General features: G+C 34.0%; 1 protein-coding gene across 1 annotated transcript; it reads left to right on the forward strand.

Moving 5' to 3' along the window:
* The first annotated feature begins 10,788 nt into the window (after positions 1-10,788).
* On the forward strand, positions 10,789-15,543 carry LOC128202852 (signal recognition particle receptor subunit beta-like). Its single transcript, XM_052904011.1, has 7 exons — positions 10,789-10,918; positions 11,139-11,233; positions 11,477-11,551; positions 12,384-12,466; positions 12,802-12,861; positions 13,131-13,262; positions 14,660-15,543. The coding sequence occupies exons 1-7, from the start codon at positions 10,795-10,797 to the stop codon at positions 14,853-14,855; spliced, it is 765 nt and encodes a 254-aa protein (XP_052759971.1). The 5' UTR covers positions 10,789-10,794; the 3' UTR covers positions 14,856-15,543.
* The last annotated feature ends 315 nt before the right edge of the window (positions 15,544-15,858 follow it).

Genomic DNA, 15,858 nt, shown 5'->3' on the forward strand with positions numbered 1-15,858 from the left:
GCTAGAAAGCAGTAAGACCACTCCTTTTTTATTTTTTGGTTTACAAGAATTTTTGGAAAAAATGTCCACCGGGTGGTCGAAAAAAAAGAAGGAAAAAAGTCACAAAACATACCGGTACTCTTAAAGGGTGAAAATCAGAGAACAACATAAAACCATTGTAAATTTATATCAATAACTCGACATTTTAAAATGTTTAAACTGCTTTTAATGCATGTTTTAATATACTCAAAGTTTCAAAGTTCTAATTAAACAAACAGTTTAAATCTTACATACTGTGCATATAGAACATCAATGAAATTGACTATAAAACATGTTTATATGTATAAACTAAACTTTTTTATCAAAGATACATTGAATATCACTCAGCAAGACATTTGTTTAGCTTTAAAGCGACAGTCCGCAAAAGTAACCGTATTTCAAAAGTTTTTAATAAGTTCCACATTGTTTCAGACCGACTGAACCGCAATTATTTTTTAAAAAATCGCTTTAATAACTTAGATTTAACAAATTGAAAATTGCCGAAAGTTGCTATTTTTAGACGGCAAAAGAGAAAGTAGGTCTACGGTTTTTCCGACTACTCTTGGGGGGCGATACTATTTCCCGGTCCCGGTCTCATCCGGTCCCGGTCTCCTCCGGTCTCTGTTTTATAGTAGCTATCGGGCGTGATCAAAAAGGTGTTAATGACCGCGGGGGGTAATAGGATTACAAAAGATTACAGTTGATTAAAACATTAGATATTTGATGATAATTATGTCACTATTTATTTCAAATTTTATATCAATAAAACATAAAATAAATTTAGGCAAAGATAAAAACATGAAATATGCACATGTACTGAAATTAATGTCATGAATAACAAACACATTGAGTGTGTGTTTTTTTCATATTAAATTCAGTTATAAGTATACTATTGATAATAGTAATAAAAAAAATAACAATGCTTGACTACATGTAAATCAAATTTGTAAGTTATCTCAGTACTTCAGGAATTCTATTATCCTTCTTTTGTTTAACTATTGATTTTGTTGCAGCAGATGCGCTTCCACGACCAGTTGCCTTATGTATTTCTGCCAACTGATCGTCTAATTTTAATTTTTATGCCGACGCATTTCATGTGGAATCTTTTCCTGCATGTTCTATTTTCGCAAATAACTAAATTATCGACGAATTCTGGCATTTCACATGAACAGAATGTTTTTAATTTGAAATTCATAGGGATCGCGACTTTTCATTTTCTCTATAAAACGGATTTTTTTTATTTTCTAGACAGCTGACTAGATGTTCCCTCATTTCACTTACAACGAAATTGACGTTTGTATTTACATAGCCATTCTTAAAACAAAAATCCACAGCATTAGCAGTTGCAAAGACACCACAGGCATGTACATTTGGTTGTTATAGAAGTCGTGGAACTTTTATAAGCTGGCATGATTAAACGATAGAGTACCAGTAGATAAAGCTGTTATGTATATGCAGCTTGCGTGGAAATCGTGGCTATCGTGAGGAAACGTGTTGGAGCGTGTCAGAGCGTATCAGAACGTGAACGACAATCGGGGATACCGTAGGAGAGCGTGACGCAACGTGGAGCAATAAATGGTAGAAAAGTGTATATCGTAACAGATCGTGGTAGATCGTAGCAGAGCGTGGAGCTATCGTGAGACGTCGCAGCGAAGCGGGATGAAAAAATGTGTCCACGCTGGTCCCGATCTGTTGCGATTGTACTCCACGTTCTGTTACGCTTCGTTACGTTCTGTTACGTTTTGTTACGAAGGCCACGCTATGTCACGATTAGAAAATGAATCGGGGCAATCGTGGTGAAATTTAAGTTTGATTTAAAATCTGTCCCGATGCTCAAGATGTCCCAATTCAACCACGTTCCGTTACGCTCCCCCACGATCACCCCGATTCGAGTCCACGCTCTGTTACGTTCGCCACGATGCTCTGGAATCGGGGACATCGTGGTAATCGTGGCCTAATATAAACCTAGCATTAGCGAATAGCACAAAATTATAAACGAAAAATGGAGACATAATGTGTTGATTACTTCAGAATGGCGCAACTTCAAAGAAACACTCTTCATCTAGTAGCTTTAATGTCTAAGCACACGCATAATTACTATAATAGGATGTTATAACATTGCAACTTTTAGCTCCAGAAAATGTGTTTGTGTACTTTTTCTCCATTCATTGATTTACTTGTTTACATGCGATGAACATTGTATAATGTTTTACGCAATAAACATATCGTATCGTATCGATATGAGTCGGATATGCAAACATGGAATTTTTCAATTGTAATCATTTATGCTTAAAAATTTTTATGTCGGGGGGGGGGGGGGTAAACATAAAAGGAAGAACAATAACATAAAATAACATAATTTAAAAGGTGCAATTCTAAGTTACTTCATACTCTAGCCGTCCTCAATCTTTTATGCAAAAAACATGAGCATTTGTACTGCATCGCATCTTTCTCTACACCTTTAACACGAATTGCATAAATAGTGTATACCTATAACAAATTGCATAAATTAAGACATAATGTTTATATATTTTATACCATTTTGTTACATATAAAAACAAATAAGATTGTCAAAATCGTGTTATAAACATCAGCAACACAATCCGTTGCCTGGGGCCATAAGTTATGAACTGGGAATTATGAGACCGGATGAGACCGGATTTTACGAGGAGAGACCGGGAAATAGTATCGCCCTGCGCATGCGCAAGAACTTTGGAATCCCACTGTTTTTTCTATTTATATTACCGTTAACTCTCGGGGGCCGATACTTACGAAGAGATATTGAAAATGACACGAAAAACTCATTTCTAGGTCGATTTGAACCAAATTTTTTTTGGATTCGTCAGTCAGGAATGCTTATCAACACATAGATGAATTTTTTTTTTTTTCATGGCTAATTTGCCCGATTTGCGGACTGTCGCTTTAAAACAATATTTTACAATTAAAACAAAATAGTGACTTAAAAAGAATACAGCGCTAAAGGCGACTTTGGTGCATAAGCCAGATACACATTGTTACGCTTCGCTCATGAGTCACAAATAACAAAAAATAATGATCTTTTAGAAATGTATACAAATAGTTTCATTCGTAGAGCTATCAACACTTACTTATCGACTGCATGTCCATAATATTCGCAAACTGCATTGCCAATGACATTTACTTTACATAATATTTCTTTCACAAAACTCTAAGTCAACAATACAATTACCTTAAAACATTAAAAGTCATATGCTAAAATAAGCAAAATTCTTACCTTAACAAATATTTGATGCAATAACACAGAATGTGCAATCCAAAAAATAGCATCAAATTTTAAGCGATAACGCTTAACAGGTTGCTGGACTGTGGTAAAACCACCTTTGAGCTTAGACCAATATCAAGTGTCCATTGAATACATTTAAATGTCAGCTCCCTCGTGCTGCCCGGTCAAGTATAATATTTTAACCAATAGGAAAACAGAAAATGGCTTACAATTCAGCCCAAACTTATTAATCAAGATTTCAAATAATTCTTTATCAGCCGCGCCAACGAACCAGCCAGCATCTCCGACGTCGAATGTGCAAAAGGCCCAGCCGACGACAACACCAAGAGCTCAGCCGACGCCCACGACGACGGGTCTGCCATACCATCGCCAATATCAGACTACGACATTGGAGAAAAGAGTTCAATCAATGTTGGTCCTTGAAATATTGATGGTATAAAATCATACATTAGTAATCAGGAATTTATTTATATTGTCAATTTATACGATATCTTATTTTTGTGTGAAACGTGTTTAAAGGAAGGCGATGAAATTAGTAAAGTAGTAATTTTACAAGTGGTCACGGAGGCATTTTATAATTGTACAAAAATAAATACAGTGATGAAATGTCATTGTGTGAATATGACAAAAGTGGATTAATCTGGTCGAAACCTAGTAAAGAGTATTTCAATTTCAAAAGATATTTATGCGTGTTGTGTTTATGTTCCACCCAGCAATTCTATTTACTTTCAGCCGAATGAACATATTTTTTATTATTGATAACGGTTTAAGAAAATAAAGTGTCAGTCGGTTATTCGGGGATCTGAGCTGCAGAACAGGCGTACGGCCGGATATTTTATCGAATAGACATGACTTTGACAATTTTATTTATTCTATTGATAGAAATGACACGAATATACAGTCGAAACTCGTTATGTCGACTTTGTCGGGACCTGGGGAAAAGGCGAGATAACGAACATTCGACACATCCGAATGTATCACCAATCCAAACACATACCAGCTTGATATATGTCCGACATCCGACTTGAATTGTACGGTCTTGTTACGGTCGTGGACACAGCAAATGTATTATTTAAGAATAAAGTGATTCAAAAATATTTATTGTGCCAAATTTATTTTATTCACGTTTTTTGGATTACACATATCAAATACCACAATAACATACACTTGTATATTGAAGAAAACGGTAAAGCACATATATTATGCCCGTTTGTTTTCTGCATGCAGTATAGAGAAATTACTTAGTTATGTAACATGTCGAATTTTATGATGATGTCATCGTCGATTTAAATTGTGCGTTTCAATGTATAGCTTCATCTATAAATGTCTCTTTAACTAAACACATAAACAAACAACTTTTATTATTCACACTAACCAATTAACCTCCAATTATGAAAGTTTGTTATTTTGACACGCACGGTAATTTAGTAACATGCCGCAAACCTTCTTGACAAATTTCATACCTACAACTCGGATCTACAGTTCGACATAAGGGACAAGTAAAACGTGTGAAATTCGATCAATGGGACTGAAATAGGAGGTCGACATAGCGAAAAAATCGAGATAGAAAAATCGACACAAGCAGATTTATTTTATATAGAATAAGAAGGAATAAATTCGGGATCGGAGAAAAAAATCGACACAACCGGAAAGACGAGATACCCGACGCCGACATAGCGAGTTTGGACTGTATAATCTTTTTTTACCAGCGAGATGGTCTATGGATAAAACTAATAATTCACACGGAAATAAACTTTTGGGTTTATGTTTAAGCAAAGATGTGAAAATTGTAAATGGTCGAACAGGAGGTGATGCTAAAATTGGTAGTTGTACATATTATTCGGAAGTTGGTAATAGTGTAATAGATTATGTTTTTATTTCAACGTATTTATTTCCCGTTGTCAATAATTTTATTGTTCACGATTTGCAACGTTGTTCAAGACATGTACCTGTTGGAGATGTACTCTCAGTTAACATCAAATTTAAAATTACAGATTTTGTATCGAAAAAAGTTGATATATTGACTTTGAATAGTGACAATATGGAATGATATAATATCTCAATAGTTTCAAATGCTACTGAATTTTGTAATATTAGACAATGTTGTTGAAAATAATGGTAATATTGATTCAGGAAGTTATTATATGATAAGGCTTTTAATGCTTGTGGTGGAACCTAAACGCTGGACATAGAACCTAGACGTAAATTTAAAAATCAATGGTTTAACCAGGAATGTGAACAATCTAGACGGGAATTTCGTTTGGCTATAAGACATTTTAGAAAATTCAAATGTGATGGTAACTGTATAATATTATTGTCAAAGCGCAATATCTATAAGAACATTTGTAATGCTCATAAGAGAGATATTTGATGTAATTTAGCTAAATCACAGCCTCCGATTTTTTTTTGTCTGAAATTAAAGAAATTCGCAGTAGCAAATCAGGCATATCAAATTTGACAAAAAGACGAGTTTTTTTAACCATTTTAAGAATTAGAGTTGTGATGGCACGATATTCAGCGATGATGAAGTTGAAAGAGCAGTTTTTGATAGACATTGTTAATATTGAGCAATTGTTCAAAGAGTTTGATATTGAGGAAGTAACTCAGGGTGTTGCAATCCCCACATGAGATAAAAATAGTGGTACGGACAAGTTAACTCCGGAAATGTTTATTCGATGGAAAGACATATTTGCTCCGATATTACGCAAATTATTTAACTATATGTATTCTCCCTATATCCTTCTAGTTGGACAAAAATGTATTATTTTCCCTGTACCTAAGAAAGGTTACATAAACCATGCAAATAACTACAGAGGCATAACTCTCACAAGTATTTATTTCGAAATTATATTTTTTATTCAATTATTTAAGATAATAGGCTGTGGCTATGGGCAACAATAATAACTTATTGTCAGACTATCAATACGGCTTTAGAAGCAAAAGAAGTACTTCTGATTGTATATTTGTTTTACGGTCTATTATGAACAAAGTTATTAACAAGTGTAAACGAAAGTTGTATTGTGTATTTGTTGATTTCCGTAAGGCGTTTGATGTTGTCTATCGTAATGGTATTTGGCTTTAACTTATTCTCTACGGCCTCTCTAGAAGAATGGTATCAATGCTTAGGAAAAGTTATGATGTCGTTTCTTCATGTGTAAGAGTAAATACAGAGTATACTGATTTCTTTGAAAGTCATATGGGTGTAAAACAAGGGGAACCACCCTGTCTACTTTTATGTCTGTTTTTTCATTAACGATATGCAACAATATTTGGATAGCGATGACGTAGATGTTGTTACCATAGATGATATTCGTATATTTATATTTTATTCTTTGCAGATGATGCTGTGTTATTAACATATACTGCTGATGGTCTGCAAACATTGTTAAATAATCTGAATAATTATTATAATATCTGTCAATATTGAGAACACTTGTGTTATGGTATGTAAAAAAGGTAACCAATCAGAAAACGTAATTTATATTACGACGCTAAGAAATTGAATGTCGTTGATAAATTAACTTATCTGTGGGTAAGGCTTTCCCGCAACGGTACTTTTTTGTAGGCTCAAAAACTTAATACGTGGCATGCCGATATGTCTCTGCGCCCTGCTTCCGAGTCCTTTCGCAAGACACTGCCTTCTGTTTCGGTTCGCACAAACATGTAAATTAAATAGTAATATTAAATATTTAATTTCCAATTTCCAATGTCCAATATAAAAATGTTTCAGAAAACAACAACACGCTATAAGTTTACAATGAAACGATCTTGACTGTACCCCGCTTGCTTATCGAATGATTTCCCACATCGGTACATTACCCGATGTAAAATTTATATTAACTACAGTGCCCTATAAAATCTACCTCACCGCCGTGTTTTACATTATCAATTCAGATAATACATACATATAACTATCCCATACTATGACTAACCTGGTACGACTAAATATCCTGATTGCAATCGGATAATTCTTTGCTTTGATTGCCTACTTGCTTATTTTTGTAAGTGATTTTGTATGTCTTTTTAGTTCGTGTTGCTACATCCAAACCGTTAAATACTATAAATGTGTTAACTTAACTGTAACCATTTCAATGCTAGCTTTGTTTCTCAATCGTTATGTGAAATTTATGACTACTCAGTGTCTTCTGTTGCTTTAAGTATTCTAAGCCATGATCATCGACTTACAAGAGACATATATGGAAGTATGACCGAGGGGACTTCAACCTATTGCGACGTAGTGTTTATTCAACTGGGACTTTACTACAATATTTATGCAAAAAGCTACAGAAACAAGCTCATTAGCAAAAAGTTTAAACATAAACCCGGTTAAATGGCACTGGGTAAACGCCAAAGACATATAACATAAAATCACAAACAAGAAAAATGGAAGAACAGCACAAAACTCCACAAGTAGCACAGTGCATACATACTATATATATAAAAACTAGGTATGTTTATCAAGGATTGTTAGGTACCGCCTTGGAACGGTCAGTAAAATGTAAATTTACTGGGGGGTTTAAACCAGTTTAGGTGCACAATCTCACTCTTATCCCAACAATCCTAAATAAAAATAAAACGCAAAAGGTAAATCTTATCAAGGTATGCATTAACTTGACATTAACAAGTCTGGTTAACCTATAGCTTGCAGCAAATCCTAATAGAATAGTAACGGTTCGGAAATCTGATCCAGAATGGATGCATAACTCTATTAGATTACACATACGCAGGAGGAAAAGAGCACATGACAAGGCCAAGTTATCAGGCTTTCACAGCGATTGGGCCGCATAAAAACGATTACGTTATGAAACAACATCTCTTATCAGAAAGCTCGTATTAATCATATTAATCATATGGAGGAATTTGGCAGAGAAGCTTCGATATAATAACTTGTAACTTACTTTTGAACATTCTTAAGCAGTTTACCAGTTCTGCCTCTTCGAGCCAGAACATTACTGTTCGAAGACATAACGATCAATTCCACACTGAAAATTCTGATAAGGCTAACATTCTTAAAACCTTTTTCCAGTCGCAAACTTTTCTCGATGATTCAAATAAAGCTTTTCCTGAGTGTCATCTTCCTGAGGATCAACCATGTCTCGGTCATTTTGTTATTACCGAATCGGAGGTATCATCATTAAAGTCGCTATCGAAAGTTTCTGGTACGGATCAAATAAACAATCATGTTTAGATGGAGTCGGCATGGGAACAAGCTGAACCTTTGTGCTTCCTTTTAAACTACTCCTTTCAAATTAGTAAAGTCCCAAAGAAGTGGAAATTGGCCCATATATGTGCTGTTCATAAGAAGAACGGCACAATGTTAGTTGGCAATTATCGACCTTTTTCATGGTTAAGTTGCATTAGTAAGGTACTTACAACTAATTCTGAAGTTGACATCCACAAACACCTTGACCTTATTTTATCTAATGGTGGTCAGTGGTGTGCATACCTTAATATGATCAAAGAGAAGGCATGGGAACGTGTTAAAGTACTTCCTTCTATAAAATTTACTCTTGACAGACGTTCTCTTGTACGCAACTTTTATTCGCCCAATACTCGAATATTCTGATTTTGTTTGGGATAATCTTACACAGACTGAAGAACAAGATCTAGAAGAGATCCAGCTAGAAGCTCTTGGTATTATCTCAGGCAATAAAAGACTGGTATCTTTTACAAAGCTCTCAGCTGAAACCGGCGTCGGGTCGCTTAGTTCGAGAACATTAATGCATAGATTATACTTTTCTACAAAATGAAAAACAACCTGCATACCTTGATTCTCTAGTACCAGACGCAGAGGAGGCAGGCTATTGCACTAGAAACCCATGAGATGTTAGAATTCCACGATGCCCCACACAGTTTTTATTCAAATTCTTTTCTACCATCAACTATGAAATCTTGGAACTACCTCCCGGCAACAATGCATAACTCAGAAAGCTTGCCAATAATATTAAGTAAATAATTCAACTGCCATTTGGGAATAACATCGAGTCCATCACAGTTTTACTATGGCCAACGCCTCTCGAATATTCAGCATGCAAGGCTCAGGACTCATTGTTGTAATTCGAAAGAACATCTTTACTCCATATATTTCATATGTGTTGAGGTTGAGACAACTGTAGACTATTTTCTAGAATGCCCTATATACGAAGATCAAAGACCGAACGTGATTGAAAATCTACAAGCGTTTCAATCTCCACCCCCGCCTTTTGTACGGTGACCCTTAATCTTGACGAAGACTCAAAAATTGAAAATTGCATAGACGTTCGTCGTTTTATCAAAACACCTCATAGTTTCAGCTCTAAAAGTGGCGTATTAAAATTGTGTCATTGATTTCCGGGAAGGCTTAGGCTGACCCATTGGGTTGAGCGACCATATTTTCTCTTTCCTTTCCTTTTTCTTTTCTTTCTTCTCTTCCATTCTAACTTAATATACCACCACCAATTATGAATTGCCAACTCAGGTTACATCAAAATCAAACATAGATAGAAAGTACCTCAATTCATGAATACGATACCCCAGCAAAATATACTGCTTAGCTTTTGCAAACTTAAACGAGTAACATGATAATTTTTATATTGTTTTTATTTCGTTACGGTAACTATATTTACACTTAAAAAGTATTGAGTACAATTCTATACTTTTATTGCGTCTCTGTCATGTATAATCTTTTATAATTATAATGTATACGATTTACACTTTGTTTACCGCTTTTAAACATATATAATATAAATAATATGTTTCAGTTCATACAGTATATCAATGCTTTTCACTGGATTTCATGAATTCTAATGATTATTCATAGTGAAGAAAGGGGTTCCATATAAATATTTATATTAATAACTACAGAAACAGGCTTAGGAGTCGAAAGTTAAAACATAAACCCTGTTTTATGGCACATGATCAACGCCAAAGACATAGAACACAAAACCAAACAATCACCAACCAGAAACATGACCTACAACACAAAGCTTAACAAACAACACAGTACATATATACGTTTTATATACTAGTATAAATATATAGTATATAAAACGTATATATGTACTTTGTTGTTTGTGGAGTTTTGTATATATCATATACATGTATACAAAATAAATACTGTTTAAACCAACATTTCTCTAAATACAGTAAAGTCATTCGGAACTCTGGCGCATTTCTATCGAAAACACCTTCAGATGTACAAAGAACAAATCCTACTCCCAGTATATATCAACTATAGTAAGGGTTAGATGGATAAGATAATTTTTATTTTCAAACGTGGGTCATGAAATACCATATGTTAATCACAGCTTACCAGTGCAGAAAATAAAATGTAAAAGTAAAGTAACATATTTAAAGTTTATGTAAATGAAGCTTCTTTTTGGTGGTTTTAAACACAAATCACGTTTGTAAAATTAATCAACATGTATCTCACAAGGACAGAAACGTTCCGTCATTTTCGACTTGGGACGTTTTAACTGATACGCCTTAAGCTATAGTTGAATGTAACCCAACCCGGAAATAGGTTATTTGTCAACATGGCAGCCTCCGCGAAGAACCACGTAGTTGTCTGGATGAATTATTTACAAAAGTCCGTCGAAATTGGAGATTATTCCGTTATTGGTGTCATAGTAGCAGTTTCTGTAGTACTTTTGACTTTTCGTAAGTAATTGAACCTGAATTTATTTAAGAAAAGCCTTGTTTTTCATCTTTCGTCTGTAACATATGCGAAAATGCATGTATTTAGTATGGGTGGGGTAATATAAATAAAAACAAGAAGAATTTATTAGCTTCTTTTTGTATTTTTCGTGAAAAATGATGTCAAATTATTTTTTTGAAATATTTAAAGCCCCATTTAATAACCATATTTCTTTACTTTCAGTTGTATTTGGATTCTTGAGACAGCGTCAAAACAAAAGACGAGGTGTTTTGATCCTGGGTAACTGTGATGCTGGCAAGACACTCCTCTATACTCAGGTATTCCTACCCTCAGACATAAGACATTAAGGTGTATTTTTAACACATAAAAATGCGTTGAGGTTTGCAGAAATGATTATCTAGAATACATTTTTACTTGGTAAAATGTATATGAGGTTTGTTCAAAATTTGAATGATTTACCAGAAAAAATATTTCATTCACCACAACCAAGACAGTTTAATTGAGTGGCCATAGTATATTGTCCTATCAATCTTGGCATTGTTTTATATTGTTTATTTCAGCTCATCTACAAGAAGCACAACCAAACATTTTCATCAATATCTCCCAATTCCGGAAATTACACAGTTGCTGAAAGTGTGAGTGTCTATATACTACAGATTGAAGTAAATTTCATAAATTAGCTGACAATTGATATTGTTAACATTTGTTGGTAGCAATTATTCTGTTATTTCTGTTCTTTCATATACATATATAAATCACAATTTAAAGTAATACAGCAAACACCATTTAAGGTTCTTCTATTTTAATTCTGATTCCAACTAGTCAATAACACTAAATGAATATTGATAAAAGAGAGACTTATCAGCATACGTTGACTTTAATTATACCGAATACCCAGTAATCACTTTTCACTATAACTTAATCGCACTTCAATTGTTTCAAGTCTTATTAAAAATTTATATTAGACCGAATATGTCTTTAAATTGCAAAATAAGCAGACACTGATACTACTGTTAGCAAATAAATTAAAATCAGTGAATAAAAGCATCATCATATGCTTTTTATAGTACATTTGTTCCATCCCAAAAATAAATTTGGAACAGTTAGTTTTTCGGCAATTCAAAAAGCACAATTTTAGGATAAGATTTAATTGACTGGTTGATGTGAAACCAACGCAAACAGTACATGCAGATGCTGATTATGAAATTGCCCCTTAGTAGTATGTTCCACGTTGATACATACAATAATGCTCTCAATAGATGTTGTGAAGTAAATTGATGGGCTTTATATATTACACAATATTCAGTATCACTTAGTCTACATTCATTTTGGCAGAGCAAACCCCATGATCATTCAATGCTTCAAAAATGCTCATTTGCACACAGTATTATACCTAAAATCCTTAATATGAAGTCAACCTAACATTCTGTCTGGTGATAAAACAAATAGATTTTACTTTTATTTCAGGGAAAAACCTTGAGGCTGGTTGACCTTCCAGGACATGAAAGGATCCGACAGCAGATGTTAGATGGGCATAAAGATCTTGCTAGGTATATATATCAGCAGCCTATTACATTAACTGTAATAAATTGTCTACAGGTTATCTTTTGGCTAGTTGGCACATTTAAATCAATTGAATGGTTAACATTAGTTGGATAAATATTGACCTATCAATACACATTTTGGCTAAATTTGACCAAATCAAAGAGTTAACTGGTTTTATACAACGGCTGCGGGGTTTTTGGCAGAACCAATAACATATCATATTTGCATCACTGGTGTATACTGGTAGTTAAATTATGCGCTTGTGATTAATTTTACAGCTTGTTTTAATAATTTCTTTGAAGTAGCCTGTGTTGTGAGCATTTATCTGGCTTTGTTTCAGAGGAGTCATCTTTGTAATAGACAGTTCTTCTGTTCAGAAAGAAATAAAGGATATTGCTGAGTAAGTACACATACTTTGTATCAAAGTTGTACATTTAAATACTAAATAGCTTGAACAGTAGGTGGCAGAGTTAAATACTGATACTGATGACTGTGTATATTCATTTAAACTGAATGTGAAAAAAATATTTCAGTTTTCTATTGTTTAAGTGAATAAAGTTGTCAATGCTCAAGGTAAAACCCTTTTTTCATTTTTTTCAGAAATTAGTATTGCAATGATAGTACCGGTACATGTAGCTGTTGCCTTTACATCACCATCATGTATTACAGGTACCTGTACACTGTGTTGAGTGACAACCGGATCTCCAACATGTCGCCACCACTGCTGGTCGCATGCAACAAACAGGACATGAGCTTTACCAAGGGGGCAAAGGTCATACAGGCGCTGCTGGAGAAGGAAATGTGAGTTCAATTTGTATCACACTAACTCACTGTAATAAAACACTCAAGAAGGGTAGGTAGAGGGTTTGTTCAACAATAGTGAGTTTGATAAACAAACAATACAATTCAAGTATTTTAATTTTTTTACATATTTATAAGTCCCCTACCGGTTTCACCGGAGGGGACTTAAGGTTTACCCTCTGTGCGTCCATTCGTCAAAATCTCCATCCTGTGATAACTCAAAAAGTATCAAAGCTAGGTTAGTGAAACTAAGTATGTGGAAAGAGGGCAATATGGAGTTATGGCCCTTGACTTATTAAAAATATAGCCAATTTGGTCCTATAATAACTCAAAACGTATCAAAGCTAGGTTCATGAAACTCATTATGTGGATAGAGGGTAAATGAAGATTATGCACATTAGTTTATTTTTTTCGTCGGGCAAAGTGATGCAGAGTTATGGCCCTTGTAATCAATTTGTAATTCCAAGACAACAGTGCAACACTGAACTTAATACTTTTATATAAATAATATTTTAAAACAGATTTTTTAAAAAGCAGAGCTTTTAGTGCTTTTCCCCGACAACAAGCATTTTATATGCCTTTCAAAAAGTCAGATGGACATTGTATTGCCTTTAATACTAACACATGTTAACAATGATAGTGTACATATATGTTCTGGCTAGTTATGACCCCTGGTCAGCCAAGATTTAAAGACCAAAAGACAAGTGAAAGTTTTGGTGCTCTTATTATGAATTGTTTGAGAAAAATCAAAATCCAAACCATCACACACAAAAATATTGATTCCCTAATTTAGATAGATCACATATAACAGTGCTCCAGCCAAAATTTGAAAAGGGCAAGCTACATGAGCTTTGAAGTGGCAAATTGGGTTGTGCTCCACAAGGGGAAATGGGGGATCTCCCCGTAGAATTTTTTGGTTTTTATACCCAATTTAATGCATTTTTCTTCCTTACCAGGCTTAAACAAAATGTTGTGGTTATTTTGAAAGGGTGTCTTAATTTCAAAATTAAATTGTGTCTTTTTTTGAAGTTGTATTAGTGTAATTGTCGTGGAGTCTCCTCCTTTTCAAAGTCTCATTTTTCTCATAAAATGCATCTAGAATGATGAAAAAACAAATACAGTTAAACGTTTGAAACAATCATAATGGTAATAATACACAATAACAAATATGCAGGGGGCGAATCTTAGTTTGGTACAGTCAGGATAGGGATAAATAATTTTGAAGCCAGATGCATACCCATGTTAGTCTCCATGAGGGCAAAAGAGTGCTATGAAAAAGCACCCTTCCATTACTCTTTAGCTTAAACTCTGATGATGTCAATATAATTGAAAAAACTAAAAGAAAGGTCTCATAGTTTATAAAAAAATATGAATATTGTCATGTTGTATATTTCCAGGAACACCCTAAGAATCACTAAGTCGGCCGCTCTTCAAGACACTTCTGCCAGCAACAACAACACCTATCTCGGTAGACGGGATCGTGACTTCACCTTTAACGACCTAAAGCCCATGAAGATAGACTTTGTTGAGTGTAGCTGCCAGGAGAAAGCTGATATTAATGCCATCCAGGATTGGTTGGCAAAAATTGCATGAATCTCATGTTAGGTTGAAATTAGATTATTCCAAGCGCTTTATGCAATATATTTCAAATGTTGAAGCATTTGTTTCTGCCAGTTTTACCAGTATTTTAAAAACATCTTAAGAAATGATTGTATAATATTGATGGCTTATTTGGTCATGAACTATTATGCTGAGAGGTAAAGCTGTTCCTTCCCACTTTAATTTGACATACTGTGGAATTCAATATTGGACCACATCAATATATGGATTTGACAGTGTTTTTATATAGCCGAACACATATAGAAGAAAGTGCATTTCTAATTGGTGCATTTTGATATGTTGAAAAATTCATTGCGTGAGTTATCTGTCTCAGTAGAAATGTTTCAGATAAATAGTGATCTTGTTGTCATTTTTTAATAATAGAACGAAAAGGTTTGAATTCATTAATATGTAATTTCAGAAAGAAATAGTATATGACTTTGTAAATATTGAATAGTAATGACTCAAGTCATATGACACTATTAGATTTAATGTATAAAAAACAGTGTTCCAAATTCTGAATTGCTGTTTCCTTGCTTTGATGAAAAAACACCTAAGCTGATAGCACGTGGGTTATGGAATATGCCATGAATTTCTAATAAGAATTATAAAATTATAACTAGTCATATGGTGTTCAGAATTTGTGATTTTTCAATTAAATTTTGATATCGGTGTACCATTATTAGACTATTTAATATCCCCGACTTGTTAGGATTTTTGTCTGTAGAAGGGACTTGCTCCTGTCAATATAGTGTATCACATAAAGACTTAGTTTTATGTGTAAAGGATTTTTTTATTACAGTTGGCAGTGGTCTTTCAAAGATTAAAAAAAATGTATAAATCGTTTAGATCAATGCATAGATAGAGTTTATACAGAGTTGAAGGAGACATTTGTTGTGACAGAGATATATGTGTCGACTGGGAATCAACCATATTTATAATATCTGGATGGCCATGTATATTTAGTAGTCAGTGAATAAGCATGTCCTTTAATATT

Source organism: Mya arenaria, chromosome 9 (genome assembly GCF_026914265.1).
Source record: "Mya arenaria isolate MELC-2E11 chromosome 9, ASM2691426v1".
Lineage (NCBI taxonomy): Eukaryota > Metazoa > Mollusca > Bivalvia > Myida > Myidae > Mya > Mya arenaria.

Excerpts from the sequence above, each read along its gene's own strand:
- LOC128202852 (XM_052904011.1), top strand. The coding sequence starts at position 10,795 with ATGGCAGCCTCCGCGAAGAACCACGTAGTTGTCTGGATGAATTATTTA. Across the intron at positions 11,234-11,476 it reads AGACACTCCTCTATACTCAG|CTCATCTACAAGAAGCACAA; the intron begins GTATTCCTACCC and ends TGTTTATTTCAG. Across the intron at positions 13,263-14,659 it reads GCGCTGCTGGAGAAGGAAAT|GAACACCCTAAGAATCACTA; the intron begins GTGAGTTCAATT and ends GTATATTTCCAG.